This window comes from Odontesthes bonariensis, chromosome 15, assembly GCF_027942865.1.
Source record: "Odontesthes bonariensis isolate fOdoBon6 chromosome 15, fOdoBon6.hap1, whole genome shotgun sequence".
In the NCBI taxonomy this organism is placed as follows: domain Eukaryota; kingdom Metazoa; phylum Chordata; class Actinopteri; order Atheriniformes; family Atherinopsidae; genus Odontesthes; species Odontesthes bonariensis.
In genome coordinates, this window is record NC_134520.1 from 24,918,917 (window position 1) to 24,939,886 (window position 20,970).

At 39.9% G+C, this 20,970-nt stretch overlaps 2 protein-coding genes across 10 annotated transcripts in view; one reads left to right on the forward strand and one right to left on the reverse strand.

Moving 5' to 3' along the window:
- Window positions 1–734: 734 nt before the first annotated feature.
- LOC142400619 (gamma-interferon-inducible lysosomal thiol reductase-like) lies at window positions 735–3,328 on the forward strand. Its single transcript, XM_075485675.1, has 7 exons — window positions 735–943; window positions 1,924–2,112; window positions 2,213–2,284; window positions 2,360–2,452; window positions 2,549–2,701; window positions 2,963–3,031; window positions 3,129–3,328. Exons 1-7 carry the CDS (start codon window positions 803–805, stop codon window positions 3,192–3,194), a joined length of 783 nt encoding a protein of 260 aa, XP_075341790.1. The 5' UTR covers window positions 735–802; the 3' UTR covers window positions 3,195–3,328.
- Window positions 3,329–3,390: 62 nt separating this feature from the next.
- The window catches only part of LOC142400618 (3',5'-cyclic-AMP phosphodiesterase 4C-like), a 93,227-nt gene continuing 75,647 nt past the window's right edge, over window positions 3,391–20,970 (reverse strand). For 5 of the 9 annotated variants that reach the window (XM_075485666.1, XM_075485668.1, XM_075485667.1 and 2 more), the window contains 14 exons: window positions 20,929–20,970; window positions 20,076–20,112; window positions 18,635–18,708; window positions 18,502–18,551; window positions 18,137–18,249; window positions 15,208–15,301; window positions 12,330–12,502; window positions 12,146–12,244; window positions 11,713–11,877; window positions 11,461–11,560; window positions 10,956–11,110; window positions 10,182–10,304; window positions 9,526–9,708; window positions 3,391–8,678 (listed from right to left, as the gene is read on the reverse strand). In XM_075485666.1, coding sequence (XP_075341781.1) covers window positions 8,112–8,678; window positions 9,526–9,708; window positions 10,182–10,304; window positions 10,956–11,110; window positions 11,461–11,560; window positions 11,713–11,877; window positions 12,146–12,244; window positions 12,330–12,502; window positions 15,208–15,301; window positions 18,137–18,249; window positions 18,502–18,551; window positions 18,635–18,708; window positions 20,076–20,112; window positions 20,929–20,970 — 1,975 coding nt within the window. In that variant the 3' untranslated portion in view covers window positions 3,391–8,111. The remainder of the gene's footprint in view (window positions 8,679–9,525; window positions 9,709–10,181; window positions 10,305–10,955; window positions 11,111–11,460; window positions 11,561–11,712; window positions 11,878–12,145; window positions 12,245–12,329; window positions 12,503–15,207; window positions 15,302–18,136; window positions 18,250–18,501; window positions 18,552–18,634; window positions 18,709–20,075; window positions 20,113–20,928) is intronic. The other 4 variants (XM_075485669.1, XM_075485671.1, XM_075485670.1 and 1 more) reach the window with 1 other exon arrangement.

A 20,970-nucleotide genomic window follows, 5' to 3' on the forward strand; every position in this document is an offset into this window, starting at 1 on the left:
CTGGAAATGGTGTATCCCCTCTTATCAGTGCAAACAAAATAAGTTTGGACCAGAGGCAGCTAAAAGGCTCACTTGTAGTGTGAGCCAGTTAGTTCATTTCAATTTGCTTTTCAGTTAGATGGGAACCGGAATAAGTTTAAGAAAACTAAAAAAATAATCAGAAAATAGTCTCAGAGCTCGAAATGACACCAACATAGCTAATGTTGCGTTGTCCCTTGGTGTTTTATAACGACCTGATCGATATTACAAAAGAACCCGATGAGCACAACACAAAGCCGAAACCATGATATGTTTGTAATTCAACATGGGTGAAAGCTCTACTCCTCTTTACGTAACACAAAGCTCAGCTGGTGTTGACAGCTTCCAGATGTTTACATTTACAACTTGCTGACAAAGATGAATTAAACATTCAGTTGTTCGGCCGACAGAAACTCCCAGACATCTGGGGAGTTTAACTTCACCCTGTGGACAATTGAGTTGTCCTCCTGTTTTTGCTTATTTATTTAGGTCTAAATCATTTTGTAACATATCAAAGTAGACGTGGTAACCCACCTCATAATGCTAAGTGCTATAAAACAGACGATTTAAATTGGGGTCACCAATTCCAAAATTCTTACCGTTGTGTGGAATTTGAGCACGTGTGAGTCTGAGGTGTCGGGCGGCTGTGCAACACCTGTTCTTAAGCAGCTCATCAGACTGCGCGCATATTAGCCAGCTGTGGGGAGGAGCAGCATCACTTCTCCCTCTCCCTCTCACTCTTACTCTTGTCGTTGCTTCCTGGAGGTTTCGTCTCATCACAAGCATGAAGCTGTTGGCACTGTTGGCTGCGACTTTGCTGGTCTGTACCGACCGGAAAGGTTTCGGGATGTCTCATCCCAAACCGGGCTGCCGTTATCCTCCGTCTCAGTGGTGTCGATCACTTGAAATAGCAGTTGAATGTAAGGTGAGTGGACCGAGTCCGTTTAGAGGTGGATGTTTTGTGAACTCAAATTTAAAGCAAGTTGTTTAAAACTGAAGAGTTCTAAATTAAATATGACTGGGTGCGACTACTGCTTGAAATGTTGAGCATGTAGTATGGGGTTGCCATGAAAAGAAAAAGGGAGTCGAGTAACTTATAACTGACCCACTATATCTTTAGTCTAAATCAAATAACCAAGCTTTTTGTTGAGCTTTTGTTCTTGGAGGAATGTGAAGTAGTCTTGCTTTTCCAACATCTGAGATGCCAAACCGTTTTCTTCTGTGGGGAAAATGTATATTTACTTAACACCACGATTTCTCTTTAATCTTCTTTTGTATCATTCTGTATGGCAGTCCCAAAGGACTGGAGTTCAGATTTCCCTGGTCTGGACTTAAATGAGAGTCATGCTTCAGAAATTGAGCACCAGAGGTTTTTCATGTGACCAGCAGAGCCACTTTGGGTCAAATCACTCAAAAGCTTAACTTGTTAAAATGAGTCAAAAGACAACCAAAAGGCCAATTTCAGTCACTGTATTTTATAGTGTAGGAACTATATGTTACTAGAGCTAATGTAAAGAAAATAATTTGACTCAAATTTGTACCTAAATTCAAATATGTCTGTCTTCAACCACAGCTCATAAACAACACTATCTGGCTCAGCAGATTTCCAAGTACCTATTCAGGCCTGCAAAGCTGACCACTGTGACATTTGGGCTTTCTGGGGTTATTTGCTTATTCAAAGGAAACCTGTGGGAACAAATGGCTCTTGGCTATTTCATGGGAACTTTGAGAATTAAGTTTACTGTCGCAAGACTGGATTTGAGTTTTTCCTCAAACTGGCCATCAAGTCAAGAATCATGCCTTCCTTGTGACATGCTTGCAATAATTCCAGAAATGGGCTCAGATGGCAAATTCCCTGCCAAAATGCATTAACATATGACATTTGCTTTCCTCTTGTGTATCTAGGTTCAGAAACAGTGCATGGAGCTCAATGCCGTCAAGCCAAACCAGACCGTTTCTCCTGTGCAAGTCACACTGTACTATGAGAGTTTGTGTCCAGACTGCAGAGTATTCATCACCGAGCAGCTGTTTCCCACCTGGATAATGCTGCAGGACATCATGTCTGTTACGCTGGTTCCTTATGGTAATGCTAAGGTACATTGATCATCCCTCTATTAATCTACAGATGTGCTGGGGTGGACTTAAATTTGCACTGCTCTAAAGTGGCCTAATCTCAACTACGCTTCTCTTCCAGGAGATTCTTTCAGCAAATACTCCCTTTATCTGTCAGCATGGAGCACCTGAATGCAGAGGAAACATGATTGAGGTTGGCTTGTGAACACCTACATTTCACCTTTTTGTAACTTTCAGAAATGCTAAGATGCCTTGATCTCTTCCTCAGACATGTATCCTCCATTTAGCTGGAAACTCACTAGCATTTCAAATCATCAACTGCATGGAGTCCTCTACACAAGTTCTCAATGCTGCACAGCCAGTGAGTATCTGTATGGGGTGGTATGACATGTGAGAAGTGAGTTTAATATTTTATTTTACTGAAAGTTAATTGTTGCTACCTCTGTCCTGTCACCAGTGTCTCAAGCTGTACGCTCCCTCTGTGTCCTGGTCCAGCGTAGAACTCTGTGTGGATGGACAGTTGGGATACAAGCTGATGCATGCCAATGCTGCCATGACCAGAGCACTCAACCCTGCCCACACACATGTCCCATGGGTCACTTTTAACGGGGTAAAACACAAGTGAAGCAATACAAATGCAGTATCTGGTAAAGGCATGGACAAGCCCATGCACTTGATTAGCTGTGTCCAAACATGACACTTTCCTTTTTAACAACTATGTAAAATGTTGCCGTTTCTGTGGAGTAAATGTAAACTCGCATTCATGTGATTCTTTGAATACAAATCTGAAAAGGAGAATTAAATGCGATCAACTTGGATCATTAAAAGACTGGGGCCTGATTTTTAAGGTTGTGAATAATTCTTGTTGTAGGAATACACAGAGGAGAACGAAGACAAGGCGATGTCATCCCTCTTCCATTTGGTCTGTGACCTCTACAAGGTGAAGATTCTTTGATTCTGCTGCTTTAAGTTCATGTTGACTTTCAAAAACTGGCTGAAAATCAAGTGTATAACTGCCTGAACTTTCTTTCCTGCAGGGTGTGAAGCCTCCAGCCTGCATTGGTGCTCCAGTTAAACTGAACAGAAGTGTCTGCACACCATAAAGTTGACATTTTCCTCGGCAGGAAAATGGCTGACTCAAACATCAAGTGTCATCGTTTACAGATTCAGAATGTAAAGGCAGATATAACTTTGGCTTTAGATGTGGAACATTGATTAAATATTTGTCCAATATCAAGCTCTTGACTGGCACTTCCTTTTGCAAAATAGCATAGCTGTAGCCTTAAACAAACACAAACGCACACTTTCATATAATTTATTGGCATTTTCCACTTGAAATACCCTGAACTCCCGTGACTCTTTTGGCTTTAAATGCAAAACAGTTTCTTTTTGACAATCATTGGAGTGGTAGGTGTACACGCTTGATTTTTAGGCTCCAGAACATTAAAAAAAAAAAAAACCTGTTACAGTACATTCTCTTGACGGACACACTTAAAGAATAAGTATCTTTAAACATTTACACGACACAAGCTGAGAGGGCAAGATGGCGTGAACATTAATGAAGGCATTAACTGTGCAACACATTAACAGAGCAAAAGCAGGGACTCTCCTGCTCTTAAACACTTAACACTATGTGGCACTGTTTCCCTGTGACAAGCCACAGTACTGACATTAACATGCTGACAGCTGATTGTAGACTTCTAACAAAATCTAACTTCAAGAAGCCCATATAACTAACATTTGTTAGCTATATGGGCTAACATATACCCAAAAGTGTTTCCATTTGTATCAAAATGAACTTGAGGTAACTTCCTACAGTTTACACTCGCCTTGCTGTGCTACAGGAGAGAGCAGATGGTATTTACAACCAATTCAGAGTTATGGAAGCCACATGTAGGACGGGCAGGATAACGGTCAAAATGACTTGCATTAAGTGGGGGAGGGAGCTAAGAATTCATTAATATTGTGCCTTACTAAGTCTATTGTCTGCCCGTTATCAAAATTCTGGACTTGCTCCTGCTGATAAGGTAGTAAAAACCCACCTTTGAGTTCTCCCTTTTTTAATAGAACTTTAAATATATATTGTACTTTAACTTTGGTACTAATTTTTAATTTTAGTTTTTTTTTTTTTTGTCTTTCAAGACCCCAAAACAATCAGCTTCTAGTGTTTCCTCATACAAAAATGTGTAACTGAATACAATTTTGATATGCAGACCCTTATATTGAGTGTTATTCAAAATATAGTCCTCTAGCATATTTGAACTGGGTTTATTTGTCTGGTTTCGGCCTTTGCACACTGTAATACACTTTGCGCTACACTCAATTTGTATGAAAACTGATTCTTACAATAATTGCATGTATAAATCTCTGATGCTGCTTAAGTTAAGCTAAAAAGCAGAAGATGAGGTTTCACATGACCATTTCATTATTTTAAGGCATCTGGGGTTTGTTTGGACATCAGTGTCTAAGACTGGTTCTAAACTAAAGGAGTGATGGGAAGTCAACTTTCAGCTGATAGTCTCTCACACTTAACTGCTTTAACAGAAAATTACAGTTCTATTAGTGGAAAGATCTACCAGTGTGTAATTACTTTAAAATATATTTGGATCAACTGAAACATAAATTTAAGGCCAATGCTGATTCACTGCTGAGATTTACAGCTTCAAATTAGGATGTTAATGACCAAAATAGACAATGTATTCATCTCTCCCTTCCTCAGTAGTTTTTCTTACATTTCCAAGACTCGGGAGAAAAACGTTTAAATTTCCATAGGGTCAGAGTCAAACAGTCAGATTGTCAGCATCTCAAAACAGCACAATGGTCTTTTCACACAAGGCTCAAACTTCTCTTTTAAAATTGAGGCTGTTCAATGAGGCGTACTAGCTGAATTAATGAAATACTGTTAGACAACTGTTTTCTACTACTGCCTAACCAGGAGGTGCATCATCTCTGTAGTGCTTGCTTACTTCCTGGTCTTTTTTTTTCTTCTTTTTTTTTTTTTACCTTAATGACGGTGATAAACACAGCCAACATTCCTTGTCTGAATGTGTTCATAGTACGGAGAGACATGACAGTCAAAGTGATGAAACACCTGCAACTACACACATTCTCAAGTCTCAGCTCTCAGATTAGCAAAGGGCTGAAGAAACTGATCCTAAGCTGCACACATTCTATTAAAATGCCTGCTTTAAATACTGTTAACGTGCATGATTTGTAAAAACTAACACTATAAAGTTAATGACTTTGATACAATCATCAGTTTAAAATCTCTAGTGTAAAAATGTACAGCATTGTAGGCTGGCAAGTGTTTGTGAGTTTTCAACACTTGTGGCACACTGTTATTCCAGCTGAGCTCTATCTACCAAATAAGACAGATAACCTGATGGGACACAATCCGCTGTTTTAAACTACAGGCGATTCTTTTCTGTCACCGATTTCTGAAACCAAGCTCTACAGCAGTATCTGTCGGCAGGGCAGGAAAACAAACCTTTGGGAAAACTAGCCTTTTAGAAGCTGCTCATTTACGTCACACCACACACCAGACTTTAGGTATGCCTGAGGTTTGGTTAAAAAACGCCAATGAGAGGACGGGGAAAGACGAGCCTGGGCTGTGGTTGAATAGTCTCGTTCACTTAGGAAGATTCCTAATGATGCAGAAGTATCTAATCAGTCAGCCGTGTTAAGAGCTGGTCAAATAGTCTAAGTAAGGAAAACTTTGAAAGAAACTAAAATAATCTCATTCCATAATTTCTTCCTGCAGCAACATTGAAAGTGAAGCTTGCCAAATGCCCTTAATTATCTTTCCTTAACCTCAAGATGTTTCAAACTGGGGTACAGAAAAAGCATTTAGGAAAAGGCCTAAGAGTTCAGTACCCCATTGTATTAAATCTTATGTTTTCCCCAAACAACACTCACAAAATGAGGTAGTCTTATTTGAAACTAATAGATAATTCAAGGTAACATCAGGACACAGCAAATGTCCGCAAATGTTCCTCAAAAAAAAGAGAGTAATTTGTTCACTACTTGGGGACTCTTTTAGGGAACTAAATGGGCTCAAAGAATGCCCAGATTAATTCAAATGAATGCATATATCTCCCATGTTTTTTAGACCAAAAATGTTGGTGGCACAGAGAAACGAGTTGTTACAAAGACAATAGTTGTGGTTCTGGTTCATTGTTGGTTTGGTCTTTGCATGGGATTATTTAACAATAATGAAACTGTTATTACCATACTATATCAACACTATTCATTCACCTGGGAAAAACATTCTGATTGAGATTCAGTTATATTTGGCGTGGTAAGAGCATGTTTTTCATTTTGTATTTTAATTTTTTTATATAAAAATATGCAAATCAGAGAGGCTTAGCATGCTGATTATGAGCTCACACATGCTTTCTTTTCTTTCTTTATGTCTGCCTGCATTCAATGGACAGAGTTCACAGGGTTTAGTTCTCCAACTCACAGCACCGGATCTCTTACAATGACATTCTGGATACACTAGAGTTGAAAAGAAGACACACTACAAATTTAAAGGGGTTGCAATTATGTCAGGACACAGCACTGTTGGAAGGCACAGTGTTTTCATTATCAATTTTCACTTTGATTAAAAAAATGTTGGAGGAAGAAAGATGTGGATCGATGTCGAAGCTGACTGGACATAAAGAGATTATCAGACCCCTTTAAGGTCTTATTTGCATGCCACAAAATAATAATCGTCAATTATTGTTAACAAGAGACGTTTTGAACTTGCAGCTCTAAAAACTGAGATGCAAGCCTTCGTGGATGTTCCTCTAAAATTGACCACTAGAGGGCTGGGAACCTTGAGTCTGGTTCACCAAATCTGCCTCTGAAGCACTGGTTTGTTTCCTGCCCCGCCTTCTGGTACCTGGAGTCAAATGTTCTGTACTGCTTTTATGATCAGTAGGCCTACAGCAGGTGAAGCCCTTTATGTAACTGAATAGAAGAGCTGAACGGCAGAGACGGTAAAGTGCTACTACAAACCGGAGGCACCCCTGATTAAAAAATGCTTTTTTTTAAGCACATAAACACATATGAGACCAGCAAACGTACAACAAGGAACAGTTTGAAATTTAAAACGACACCATTTAAAACAATCTCGGGTACTGTAAAAAAAAAAAGAAAAGAAAAAAGGATAAAGCTCAAACTAATGATACAAGTGGAGTATTTTGTCTTTTCAACAGCTGAGACTGGGGTGCCGTCTTCAGTGTTCAATATCTGTGGCGCCACAAGCTGGTTTAGGTATTTGATTGCTTCAACTGCCAAATTCTCTATTAAAGGGTTTTTAAGTTAATCTGGAGATGCACATGTTGAACAAAGTCTATTTTTTTCTTGTTTGGAGGCAAACAGGAGAAAACAGTTTGGGGTCAGGGGTACATCTGTGCTACATTAGATTTGTTTTTCTCTTCATACCCTGAGGTTAATGTCCATTGATTTTCTCACTGCTCATTTACATCCTGTATTTGGTTAAATTGATTACTCTCACACATCATTCTCAAAGAATCATACTCACTTTTCCCAACTAGGACTCAATATTCTCATGTCCTAAATTAAATCTATGGTGCAAAAAAATTCCAAGACCCTGTCACACCGCTGTGATCCTCATTTGCTGCTCATGTCCAGACATCACAGTTATTTAGGAGGAAGACATTTCCTTTACCTTTGTTACCTTTTGTTTGAGTACAGTCCTTGGATCTGCTCTTCTTCCCATTTTGAATGCAGCAGTTTTTGTCTGGAATACTCCAAACTGAAGCTACAGCAAACCAGGATGGGACATAAAGGCCTCTCAGACACGCTTCAGACAGAGGCTAAAAAGATTCTTCTTGTTGACAAAAAAATAAAAAAAGACAGAGGAGGAATGTTCCTCTGCTCTCCAGAGAGGGTGTCTCCAGTGTAAAGGGACTGTGGTGATTTTACAGACATTATTTGTAAAGGCTTGCCCTGCCCAGGCCTCCACACATCCTGCACTTGTGTGTATCAGGCAGGGCAGCTTGTGCTGGTTATTACGTGCCCATACGCAGGCAGGCCACTCCTTCGCCCTCCTGGCTCAGCTCTCTGTCCTTGTTGGCACCTTCCTGACCCAGGGACGCCAGTGTCCTGTAGGGTTGGGGGCTCCGCACCGACATTGAAGCCAGATTCAGGGTCCGAGATGGATGAGGCGACGGGGGACGGTACCTGCTGCTGTGCGGCTCGGGAGACAGAGACGGGGAGGAGGAGTCCCGATGGCTCTCACCACCAGTCTGGAACTCCTCCTCTAAAGGGCTCTCCAGATCAGACTGCACATCCTCCTCTTCCTCCTCCTCCTCTTCCAGGGTAAGTTCAAACTGGAACTTGTCCCCTCCTCCTACTCCTCCTGATATAGTGACTCCTCCTGCTCCCACAGCTCCATCAGGTGGTCCTACCTCAGGATGGTGCTCCTCAGGACTTGAGGGTGAAGGGCTGCGTTGGATCATGCTCTGGTACCACTCCCTGTTGTCCTCCAGCGTATCCAGGATGTCCTGGGCGTCAGGATGCACCAAGTCTGCCCAGGTCTCCCACAGAGGGTGTACAACGTAGTCAATGAACCCCACCTAGTTATGAAATATGAAAATATGAAAAATATATATATATAAAATAAAAGCTTGTTTAGTAAAGATGAGGTGATTACAGAGGATGCCTTTCACGAGGACCACCTATGGAGACACAGTTTTCATGTTTCCTCTCATCTATAAATTTATATTATCCATCAAAGAAAGTTTGGTACATTTTATCTCATGTGTAATATAAGTTTATCCTCTGAGGATCATTGTAAAACTACATCTGTATGAATTATGGACCTTTAATTACAAAATTCAGATTATCTTCAGAAATAAATGCTGGTGGTTCAGGGGTCTCTAGTTAAAACCTTGACTTGGGTCTCTCTGTATAACTGCATGGACTTCCTCCCTGTTCTCTTTACATTTAATGACTGAACCTTCCTAGTAACATTAACAGCTTTTTCAGACTGTCAGACAACCCCTTTCCTCACCGTTTTGTTAAAGAAACAGGAAAAAAATCAGCTGCTTTTTATGCCATAAAACCGTCCTCCACTAGTTAATTCAGGTCATGTGAACACTCAAAATTCAGCACACGCCTTCGTCTTATTGGTTTCTAATTTTGTTTGAGGAACTAAATGATTCTAATCACAACCTGGTCCCTATAATTGTGTTCAATTGAGTTAATTTTAAGTGTTTTTAATTTCAGAACATCAAAGCAGTTTTTTTATGTTGTTTTCAAGGTAACTTTTTGTGAAAATATTGAAACTATACAAATTAGATTTTATTTTTCTGCAACCAAATTTTTCTTTAACTTCTTTAGGATATCACACAACCTATGAAGGCATTGAATTAATCGCCAGCAACTATTTTACAATCTAAACATTCTGTAAACGTCTGTTACCTGGCTCTTCTCTATGGAGGCGTTGTGTTTGTCACACATTGGACTGATCTCCATGCCCTTGTCCCGCTCCTTGTCTCCCTGGGTGAAGAACTCCTTCATGATGCGGTCTGTCCACTTACGGTAAAGCTCCAGTGGTTTGGTTGGGTTGCTTAAGTCGGCACAGTGGACCATGTTCTGCAGAACCTGCAGAAGGGACACCATTTGACAAACTGCTAAATGCAAAAGGCAACACTTGCTGTGTGCCAGAATAGAGGTACGGACAATTTTAAGTTGTTCTTCTATGGCATTTAACAAACAAATTGCTTTGAAAACTTTGTTTAATTCTGCCTTTAACACAAAAAAACTCACTGTACAGATTTAAAAACTTTTATGTCCACTGGGCAGAAGCACCTTGACACTGCAGCTGCATATTTAAATGTATTTTAAGTGTTGATTAGCTACAGATTCAGCATGATATACGAGTTATGACTCTGCTCTCAATTAGGGAAAAAAAATAACGTCCACGAGAGAATGTTTAGGTGTATAGAAACATAAAGGCTGTTCACCATCCTGTAGAAAGGGCAGCACATACATATGAAATGTGTTTTATAATTATTACATACTACTTTTATGCTTTTAATTACCAAGTACGAGATAATAGTCTGTATTGTTCTAACCTGGATGCGGTCAGAGTAGTTGTCTAGCAGCAGGACTCCAAGACTCGTCACTTTCTTGGTCTCCACCATTGTCTTCATGTCTGCTAAGCAGTTCATGTGTTTGGACATATCTGTGGCCAGCACCTACACAAGAACATGACGGTATAGAACAACAAGGAAAAAACAATCGTCTTCAGTTACTTTGATTCACTCAAAGGTCTTCATTTCTAACAAATGGGATCTGTCTCCAAATACAACTGTGAGCTTTGATTTAAAGGTACTAAAGGATGAAGGATGTTACGTCAAAGTGATAGTATGTCCTACAAAGTGTGTGTTAAAGCAGACACGCACCTTTGTGTCATCTCTCAGCTTCACTGCAGCAGAGTGGTGTTTAGGTCTGGTTTGGTACTATTTAGATTGTGATCGTTGTTCATAAGTTTTCCATTTTGACTTGAAAGAATTTGTATCCAACTCAAAATTCCCATGTACCGGTGCAACAAAACCACCCAAATCACAACCTGGCACTGTGTGAGACCAATAAGGGCTTTTCATAATTTTCTTTACCTTTGTTTTGTTTTTGGTGAAGATGTAAAAAAAGAAGCCATAACCTTACTATTTTGTAAATGTCTATGTTCTCAATGTGAGTTGCAAAAATATTCATCCACAGCCTTTTTAAAGTATGAGTGTGCTTTTGCAAAAACAGCAACAACTATATTGTACCCAAACCAGAATTTAAAGCCAAATCAGAACTAAAATCGGCATCAGCCGATCATGTAAGAAGTGCACCACTCTCACCATGTCGATCACCATCTTGCGGAGGGAGTCTCTCTGTTTCTTGCTGAGGTTCTGGAAGATGTCACAGTTTTCCTCTTGCAGTAGTTTGAAGCCAACAGCAAGGTGATGGTTTTCCAGTACGGATGCATCGTTGTACATTAGTGCCAACTCAGAACCTGCACGAATGCAATTTGAAATAATGAAAAACTTGGCAATGGAACACAGGGAACAAAATTCTACTTAACACTACGATTGGAAACTCCGCTCATGGTTGCCCATTTTACTTAGAAACACTGTGTAAATCCAGACACAGACTGGGTGAAACCCCCCCCAGGCAAATCCCAACTGTGTCATTGATACACAGCCAAATCATCTGATGATTTCTGACACCAATTAAACCATAAATCAAACTGTCTGAGGCGTCTTATGTATCCAAGTAATTTGACTGTTGGATTCTTGAATTATGATTCTTGCTTATACCAGTTCCATTGTGGCAGCTGAAAGGTAGAGACAGAGATTAGCCTACTGGTGTTTATGAGGAACTGGTTAGTGACTCCTGGGTGGTCTACATCATGGATGGCACTGGCAAACAGAGCAGCTATAATCTCCAGGTCAGTGAACACTGCCTGTTAAGAGCAAAGAAGAAAAAATAGGGTAATTCAGAACAAATATGGACTCAAGTGGAACCTTGAACCAACCAGAGAATGGTAGGTGTTAAATTGAGAGAACAATCACTGCTTACTGTAATTTTCAAAGTAACTCAGCTTGATGAGCTCACCTCTAAAGCTGGGGTGGACAGGAGGACATGGGTGGACTGAACCACGTCAGCTGCATGGATGTTGTTGTGATAAGCTACATCTGAATGGTAGTGGTCCTCTAAGGTCATCATGAAAGTGATGAAGGTGTCAACAGGCACCTTAAAGGTTTTAAGAAGGTCTCGCTCCTGTCAGTGAGGACAAAAAAGAACAAAACTTCAACCACTCAGAGAACTGATGATAGAGGGAGATAAACGTTAGAGTGATACTTAGACGTCTGCTATGAATTGATCTGGATCATTTTAGAATTGTAACCTGTTATCTATTGATGTGAAACTGAATGTAGCACCCTGGAAAATAACTATTAGTTATCTTGTGAAAATATTTTTAACATTTAAATCTATATAATGTATCATATTTTCCAGATTACATATTCTAGCAGAGGGATCCTCCTACCTGGAAGATGGAGTACATGATCACCGTCAGAGGCCGGTTTCCTGAATATTCTGCTAATTTGAAAATATCCATACCCCAGCGATTGATGTCCTCAATTTCCTGAGGAAGAAAAAAGGAAGATGTAATAAACTCAGTGCATTTATGCGTGTGTCTCTTTATTGGCATGTCAGTTGTTTGAACCCACATTGGCCAGCAGGCTCTCGTGTGGTGTATTGACTCCGAAGCGAGGGATGCAGGCTGGTGCTAAGCTCGGGCTTTGTGTGACCTTTTTTACACCACTGATCTGTGACATCGGCCTCTTCTTCTTCTCCTTCTCCTTAGAAGGCGGAGACAGGATCTCCAAGTCATGTTGCTTCTCTGCAACATGAACACACATACGCATGACGTTGAAGACAGGCTGTCATATTATACAATATACTGTGTACCAATGCCATGAGAGCAGAATCATTCACCGTCTTTAAACTTTACTCAAACTGTACATTTTATCTCCCACATCAAGCAGCATCTCGTGGTTATTGTCATTAGGGCTTGATTTGTTGATTTATTTTTCAAGTTAATCTACTGTTCGTCATCATCGTCTCTGAGCTCAAAGACACCACCATCATGTTTGCTTTGTCCAAAACCCAAATCAACAAAAGAATGAGAAGGAAATGCTCATTTAAAAAAAATGGAACGTGAAATGTTGTTAGTTTTACATTGAAAAAAAAAGTTGTCTTTTTTTAATATTTTAACCCACTCAGACCACATGCAACATTTACCTTTCAGACCAGAGTCTTCCTACACATAATATGCATGTTTCCCACAAATATAACTCATTAGCTCATCATTACAACATGGGAAGCTGTCTGTACAGCTCATGAGCCTTAATGTGCAAAGCTGCAAATACTAGATGAGGAAGAGTTGTCAGGTGGTACACTCAAATAACTCAAACAATATACTGAAAGGTTACTAAGGTCTGCATTAGTAAAAATGAAAAGTGAGGAAATAGAGTTATTACACACTATCTGTTTAGAAACCATTGAGTTCATTTAAAAATGACATCCATTCTCAGGTCATCCTATCCACAGTTTAGCATAACAAACAGCACATTACATGTACTGTGTGTTGTCCTGCTAAACTGATCCGGTCTCACTTACAGATTTAGCCACCTAAAGACAAATTTGCAATCATATCCAATTCAAAATCCTGTGGATAGATTTCTCATTTTCAGTGCTTTCAGTACATTAAGTTTCTAATTGAAGTCGGCGTGATTTTGAGCTTCTTTTCAGCACAGATTGAATAATGACCTTGTGAACAACTGACATTGCTCCACTGTAACAAGAAAAAGAAAAAAAAACACAGATGTTGACAACATGGCACATATCGAGTATGCATATCGTGTTATCTCATAAGATCTAAATGTGAGCTGTTTGATCTTCTCATATAGAAAGATTATATTTGCAGAATACCAGCAGCAGAAAGCTAAGGACGATGGGTAACAACCATCAGTTTCTCTGGAGCTCAATATTGTCTTAAGCTCAGACAAATAGCTCATATTTTTCAAATTATAACAGCTTTAATCAACTGAATATATTTAACCATATGTGGAAGTATAATCCTTTAGAAAAAAAAACGTGGCAATTCTCCAATAAAATGAAATAAAAACCCCCACCAAAACAAGGTTTCCAGCAACAGAACAGACACGATCTCAACATGATTTGTTAACACTAAGGTGCTGTCCCGGCAGACACGGCTGTGTTGAAATGACTCATCCATTTTTATAGAAACCAAGGAAATAATTATCCAATCAATTTTGACATCACAGACAGCCTGCTTTACCTCGCATCCACATACCATCGTCTGCATCTTTTTAGCCACAATTTTTTATTAACCTGGCAGCACGGACTGTCTGAACAGCATCCAGATCTGAGCCCCGATACAAGCACACGCCACGGTAAAGATGCATAACAACCTGAATGGCAGGTGACTCGAGGCACTGTCTGGAGTCTCTCACCTCTCTCACAGTGCCTCCTCTTCCTTACACCCAGAGCCACAGAGTTCATTTCCAAACGCAGCCAAGCATGTGGCATTCATCTCAAAACGGCATCCAACTGACAGCTCCATCCTCGTTCGGCTGGATCATCCTGCCGGATGGGCTGCTGAAGACTGAGCCTCGTATTGATGCAACACACTGCTGAATAATATTGCACCCTGTTGCTACGACAACGCCACACAAAGTGTCCGGGAATGCTGTCTACGGCCACGCCTCCTTCTGGTTCAGGGGAGAAATCCTCACCTTCCCCATCTGTCCTATTCGCCAACATTTTTTTTTTAACATTCTTTATCTGTTCTTCCTTTCTCTCTTCCCTTACTCTTTCCCCCATTTCTCTACTTTCATGTACACTTCCTCATTATTCTCACCATTTATCATTTCTTGAAAAATCTCTTTCTTCTTCTTGCTCTAATTTAATAAACCCTCACCTCTTTTCTGCCTTTTCTTAATATTCCAAACAAGCAAAAGGCGCCAGAATCAGCTACAGTTAATCTGTTCTTTATACTTATTTTCTTTTCAACAGCTCATGGAGTGTGTAGCATATTGGATGTATGCTAACATTCTCACATGTTAAATTACACTCTGATCTAATACCTAATGCGTACAACACAGTAAAATCAGGTGACGCAATCATGCAAATTGAGTTGAACTGTACCACAGACACTGACATGTCATAAAAAACATAAAAAATAAAAACATATCAAAACATAAAAAAAGGTCATATTTTCAGATATTCTGTATCTATATCACTTAGGCTACATTACAATTTCAAAGCCCCTCTCTTTATAATGTCACAGCTTCCAAAATATCTGATCAGCACCTCCATACAGGAATTGCATTAAAACCAAACATTACTGTATATCCTTTAAGAAGACTTTGTTGTACAGATCATACTACACATCATAAGGTTTAGTCAGATTTATCCAATAAGCTGGCCATTGTGTGCATTTTTTTTTTAAATAACAATTGTTTAAGTGTCTAATTATGTTTTTACTCACGAAGCCTACTGTCTTCTAGATGTTAAACTCACCGAGGAAGGTGCTGGCGATGAACTCTGACACCTGGTTCCCTGAGCGGCTCGTCTCTGACAGCTGCGTCAGCTCACGGTTCAGCATCCTCTTAAACTACATTCATACAAGAAAAAACCCAAATCCCCAAAAATGTGGTTAGTTCAAGAGGACTGCACATACACAGCATTTGTGTTTCTAATAATTAGTTCAATGCCTTTATTTGGTGGAAATCAGAAGAAAAACTCACTTCTGTAATTAGTGGACATAGATTGTGTTTTATCATTCATCCCAATATAGTGTTGGACGGATGGAAGAGAGACTGGTGTAAAGCATTGCTCAAAGGAGTCAAAGGTGTTGATTGTCATATGTTTAGTTTTAAAGAGAAAAAAAAAACAAGAAAGGAAATGTTTCCTTTACGCTCTGCTGGTACACACACTGGAAAACCCATTAAAGGATAAAAAAATCAATTTAAGGAGCAAATATAAAATGCAACAAAAGATATATGTACAGATGAAATGGCACAAATAATTCAATATGTATTCAAACAAATCAATGCAAAAAGTGATTGTTCATAAATGTTCCACTTTGGTGTGGGTGCTGTAGATTTGGGTGGGGCCAAGGGAAAAAGGCCTTTTAACCCTGTTTCCAAAAATGTTTACACCAAATGTGCATAACAACTCAATCCAGTTATTTTCCTATCGTGCAAACTCGATTTTATATGATAGAGAGTATATTTTGTTTCTCAGTCAAGTATTAACTATGAAAAAGAGCAGAGGCAGAGAGTTAAATGTAGAAACTGGAAGATCTTTCTGTTAAAAGTATCTTGTAATAAATAGCCATTCTCAATTAAGGCAGTTCCTCCAATAACATATCCAACAAGATCCAGAAAACTAGCATCTGTAATGGTATGGGGATGAAATACTGCAAATGGTTCGAGCACATCTGTGAAGCATTAATGCTGAACAATAAAAACGGGTTCCTGAGCAACGTTCAGATGAAGTCTCTTGCCGGGAAGGCCGCGATGATCTTAGTGATGAACGCCAAACCACATTCTACATGGATAACATCACAGTTTTGCAGCAAAAAAAAAAAATTAGGTGCTAAATATCCAGTCACACACTGGAAACATTTGGCAAATTATGAAAAAAAGAAAAAAAGAGAAAAAGTAAGAGGGCGTCCCCGGTTAGCAGATGAAATCCAGAATTAAACAAGAATGGGAAAACATTTCAATTTCAAATAACAGAAACTGGTGTCTTATTTTCGATGGTGAGGATGCTCCATTGTTCCGTAGAACCCCAGCACTGCATCTGACAGACCATCAGTACATTTTACGTGTAGAATTTGTTCTGCTTTTAAAATACATAAAAGAAAAAAAGCTGTGTGAGAAATCTGCACAGTATGCAGTAAAATTAAACAAATTACAAGGGAAAACGTACTGAAAATGTCATTAAAAACAAAAGTGGTCAGTGTTTCTGTCAGAATTTCCTCGCAGCGGTAGTTTCCACACCGATTATGTACCGGCTTCAGCACATGGTGACTGAGAGAGGAGGCAGGGGATGTGGGTGAGGAGTAAAGCTGTAGTTGTTACACGACTACTATGTGACACACATATTTGGGTACACCCAAACACATACATAATTCTGTAGTTACAGGCATAACCTTTCTCTGTTTATTAGGATTTTTTTTTCTGCTGCCTCTTTTCTCTCAGCTTTATGTGTAAGCACATAAAGACACATGTTTGCATGCGAAAGATTCCTAAAGTTCACCAAAGAAACACTGATCACATGCTCCCATTAACATACACATCTTTTCTGTCACTCTCAGTGTTCAGCCTGTTAGTGAGTCCAGTAGTCCTTAGTCAGATCCGACAGCCTGGCTCACTCAGCATTCTGCCCCCCCCGTCCCCCCGCAAAGCCGATCAATAGATCCCACTGTAAACAAGGAAAGCTAGCAGCACTTTCTGTCACTCACCTGTCTGAGTCTCCAGCACAGACAAACCCAGAATGCCAACTGAAGCATGTCCGCATGCACATGTTGGTGTTAGTGGCAGCTAAAATCCAAGTTTGCTTGCTTAGTGATCTGCTGTAATTTGCCCTCTACAGCAAGTCCTGCTCCATGAGCAGCAGGGACTGCCTGAACATGAGAAAGAGTCCATATGGAAATGAAAGTTCCCATAATCCAAGCTGCAGTCCTTGAGATAAAAGGGGGGGTTAGAGGGGTGGGATGGGGGAGGCTTGAGATGTGCACTAACATCAGATGGGAAATGGTGGGAGATGGTCTTTTATCTAGCCATTGTTAGACACTGTCAATGAGAAATATAAGGAGGGAAAGAGGGAGAAGCTGTAAAGAACATCCCCTCCCAACCCTGGATGCTGTTTCCCCCTTCTCTGACCAATCACATTCGTCTAGTTTTAGAGGATGGGTGGATGAGAAGGATCTGATTGGCTGGCTGGAAGACGGTGGAGTCACACAGAGGGGAGAAACAAAAAGGAGTGATGCTAATTAACTCTTTTGGTGGAGGGAGGCGCCACTCGTGAACCCTGGTGTGTTTGTTCATCCTGCTAAATCAAAATACTATTATGCTAGCAAAGATTCCTTTTTCTCATCAGTATTAAACACTTCTAAGCCCCATATATTACTTAAATGAGATATGAAAAATAAAATCTGCTGCAGCAAAGACAAAAACCTTGAATCATTTTTGGTAGCACAAGCTGAGACACGCCTGATTTAACTTCCTGCAAAATGCAAACTTGGTTGTGAGGGCTGTTGACACATAGCTACATGAATCCTTTGTTTGGTGTTGAACAATAAAATCTGCTGACATGTACGTTAGTATTAGTGTTATACAATGTTTGGACAAAGCTACAGCTTCAATAACCCAATGAGCTCATGCTGGGTCACTGATGCTGTAGCTTTGTCTGTAAGAAGCTCAGTTTGGCGTCAGCTCACCTTATTGGACGCCATCTCGCTGACTGAGTGTCTCGTTTGCAGCGTCTCCAGCTGGTCCAGACACCAGTCCAGCTCCTCCAGTGTCTCCATCGCCAGCTTCTGATAAGGCTCCTCTGAAAGGTCACACAAGCACATGCTGAAGGTCAGAAATGTGACCGCTACTGCACGGAAACATCCATATCTGAAATGTGTTACATGATTCTTGTGACCAAGAGTTTCCTTGATTACGGAAACTGATGTTCATGTTTACATTTTAATGCTTTAAATTCAACAGCTAAGACGCACAAACTCCTTTAAAAGTTCAAGTTTAAGTTTAAGTTAAAAGACCTCACAGTGTCCCATCTGACAGGGATATCAACACTGACCTGCGAGACTAGGCTTACACATGGGTGGCTGGTTGCCGACTGATGGTCGTCTGAAACAAGAAACAGATGAGATATTTGTAAATTAAAGGAGACAGCAAGCAGTTAGTCATCCAGGCTGTTTTCCTGTTCTTACTTGTTTCCCACACGATCTTGGAGATGTGTCAGAAAAGCAAAGTTACTTCTCACAGTCCGCAGACTGGCAAGAACCTAAAAAGGGAAAAAGAGAGGAGTTGTATTAATAGGCCTGAAAGATGCACCCTTTATCATCAGCCAGTGGAAGAAGTCTCTTATTCTTTCTGGATCATCCTGACAGTTTTCCTGGACATTTAGATTCCTACAATCAATGCTCAGTTAAAAACATTTGCGTGACAGCTGTTTCAAAATTTCACAGACAGACAGTAGTCGAAAGAAGCTTTTATCCATTAGGACTGGCCGAGGTAAAGCCTTATTTCTTATTTCAGAGATTCTGAAAAACATAGATCGTGCCTTTAATTCCTCTTGGCGAAACTACTTTAATTGTTTGCACGTGGGAATAAATCAATTGTCTTTTTGTCGTCTATATTTTGTTCAAAATGTCTTTTAACTGGATCAAGAAAGTAAGATGCTATAACACACAAATGAGTGTCGGCCTCACTCCAAAGACTTCCTGTTTGTTATAAAACTGACTCTAAGATTTCACTGCTGAATAATAAGCTCTTAATGGGCTGGCTGCGGCCTATCTGGAGAACACTGAGGTCAACCAACCTGATGTTCTAGACGTTCAAAGATCCAGACCCAAAAACAGAGGTGACTGTGCCTTTGAAGTGGCTGTTCCAAATCTGTGTAAAAAGTTATTGATTCATATAAGAGCTCCTTAGACCTACCGTATCTTACTGGCATTCGGTAGAGCTAGACACCTTGATTTTCGAGTGGTTTTGGTTTGCTTTAATTTCATAGTACAGGACTTTGGTTCAACACTCGTCTGCTGTGGTTGTTTTATAGCTTTACATAATAAGTACTAGTCAGCACACTGACATCATTTAGCTTCATGAAAACTTTTATGACTTCCTTCTCTCATATTCTAAAACACATTTATAGGATAATGGTATCTAACACCTTTAACAAAATGTGTGGGTTTATTCTTATAGTTATAGTATATAAATCTTAATGAAAATTGCCTTCTGAATATTTTTCAAGTGAATAAAGACTTGCGACCACTCTTTTAAGTTGTGTACATTTGGAAAGCAAATTCTGTATTTAATGTCCATATAATGGTTGGGCTATCATCCGGAGTTGGTAAACCTCCAAAAAAAGGGGAAAAAAGCTAACGATACACTGCTTGACTTATTAACTTATTAACTTCAACTAGCTTTCTCATAAAGCATAAAATTAAAAACATAAATTGCTTCGATGTGTATTTATAACATCTGAGAAACTGGGATTTAAAGAAGGGTTAAACAACACAGTTTTAGGACTGTCGATGTACAGATTTAAGCTTCAACCCGTCACAGAGTCAACGCTGATATATAGACGCTTTGATGAAAGTGGATGATCAAAACACTGTGAGCTGAAAACTGTGTGTAAATGTGACTTACCTGTGCAAATGGAGTCACTATCATGTCTTCTCCATGCCTGAATAATAAAAAAATAAATTAAAACAAATGTCTTGTGAAGAAGTCATTTGAGAAGCCAGACAGGCTCAGGAGATGGTGAAAAACTTTTAAAATACAAACACGCACACGCACACACAAATAGTACACATCAGGATATTAGAGTAAAGCTGCTGTTGGCTAACATTGTTCTGAATATCACACTGAAGGGGAAGGAGGGTGAATTGTATTAGTTTCACATTTTGGAAAACAGTGCAGCAAAAAGGGAAGTGAATATCAAAATTACTTTTACTGTATGGCAAGAAAAGTAGCTACTGTGGCCAAAAGAAATGAGAGCCAAAAATCACAGATGGCCTCTAAACATGTTTGTACAGCTAAGACTACATGCAGGTGAGGGGCAGTGTTCATGCTCTGGGTGCGGTTTGAAAAGGTGGAGCTCTCTGTAGGCTTTTGTGTCACAGCATGCAGCTTGGGCACCTTCACATCTCAGGGTAAAAACATGCTACAAGTAAAAGGTAAAAAAAAAATCACCCTTTTCATAGCTGTCCAGCAAACATTATGACACTGTACGAGACTCTTATTTTGTAACACGAGTGCACTAACATGAATTGTGTGAATTGTTTCAATTGGCAAATCAAACATGGGTGATATCACGTCACAATCGGTCAAATGTTCGCTGGGACTTTGCAGCTGAGCTTTCATGGCAGTGTTCTTCAAGTCGCATTCAGGACAAGGTGACATGTAAGCAGGACGGTGGAGAGGGGTGACTCGGGACGTTATGGCACAGCCCAAAGAGGTACGACAGAAAAATCACAGCAATCTTCACATGTTGTCTCACCGAGGTAGCCAATTCACTTCCCAATGCTTCAATCCCTCCTCC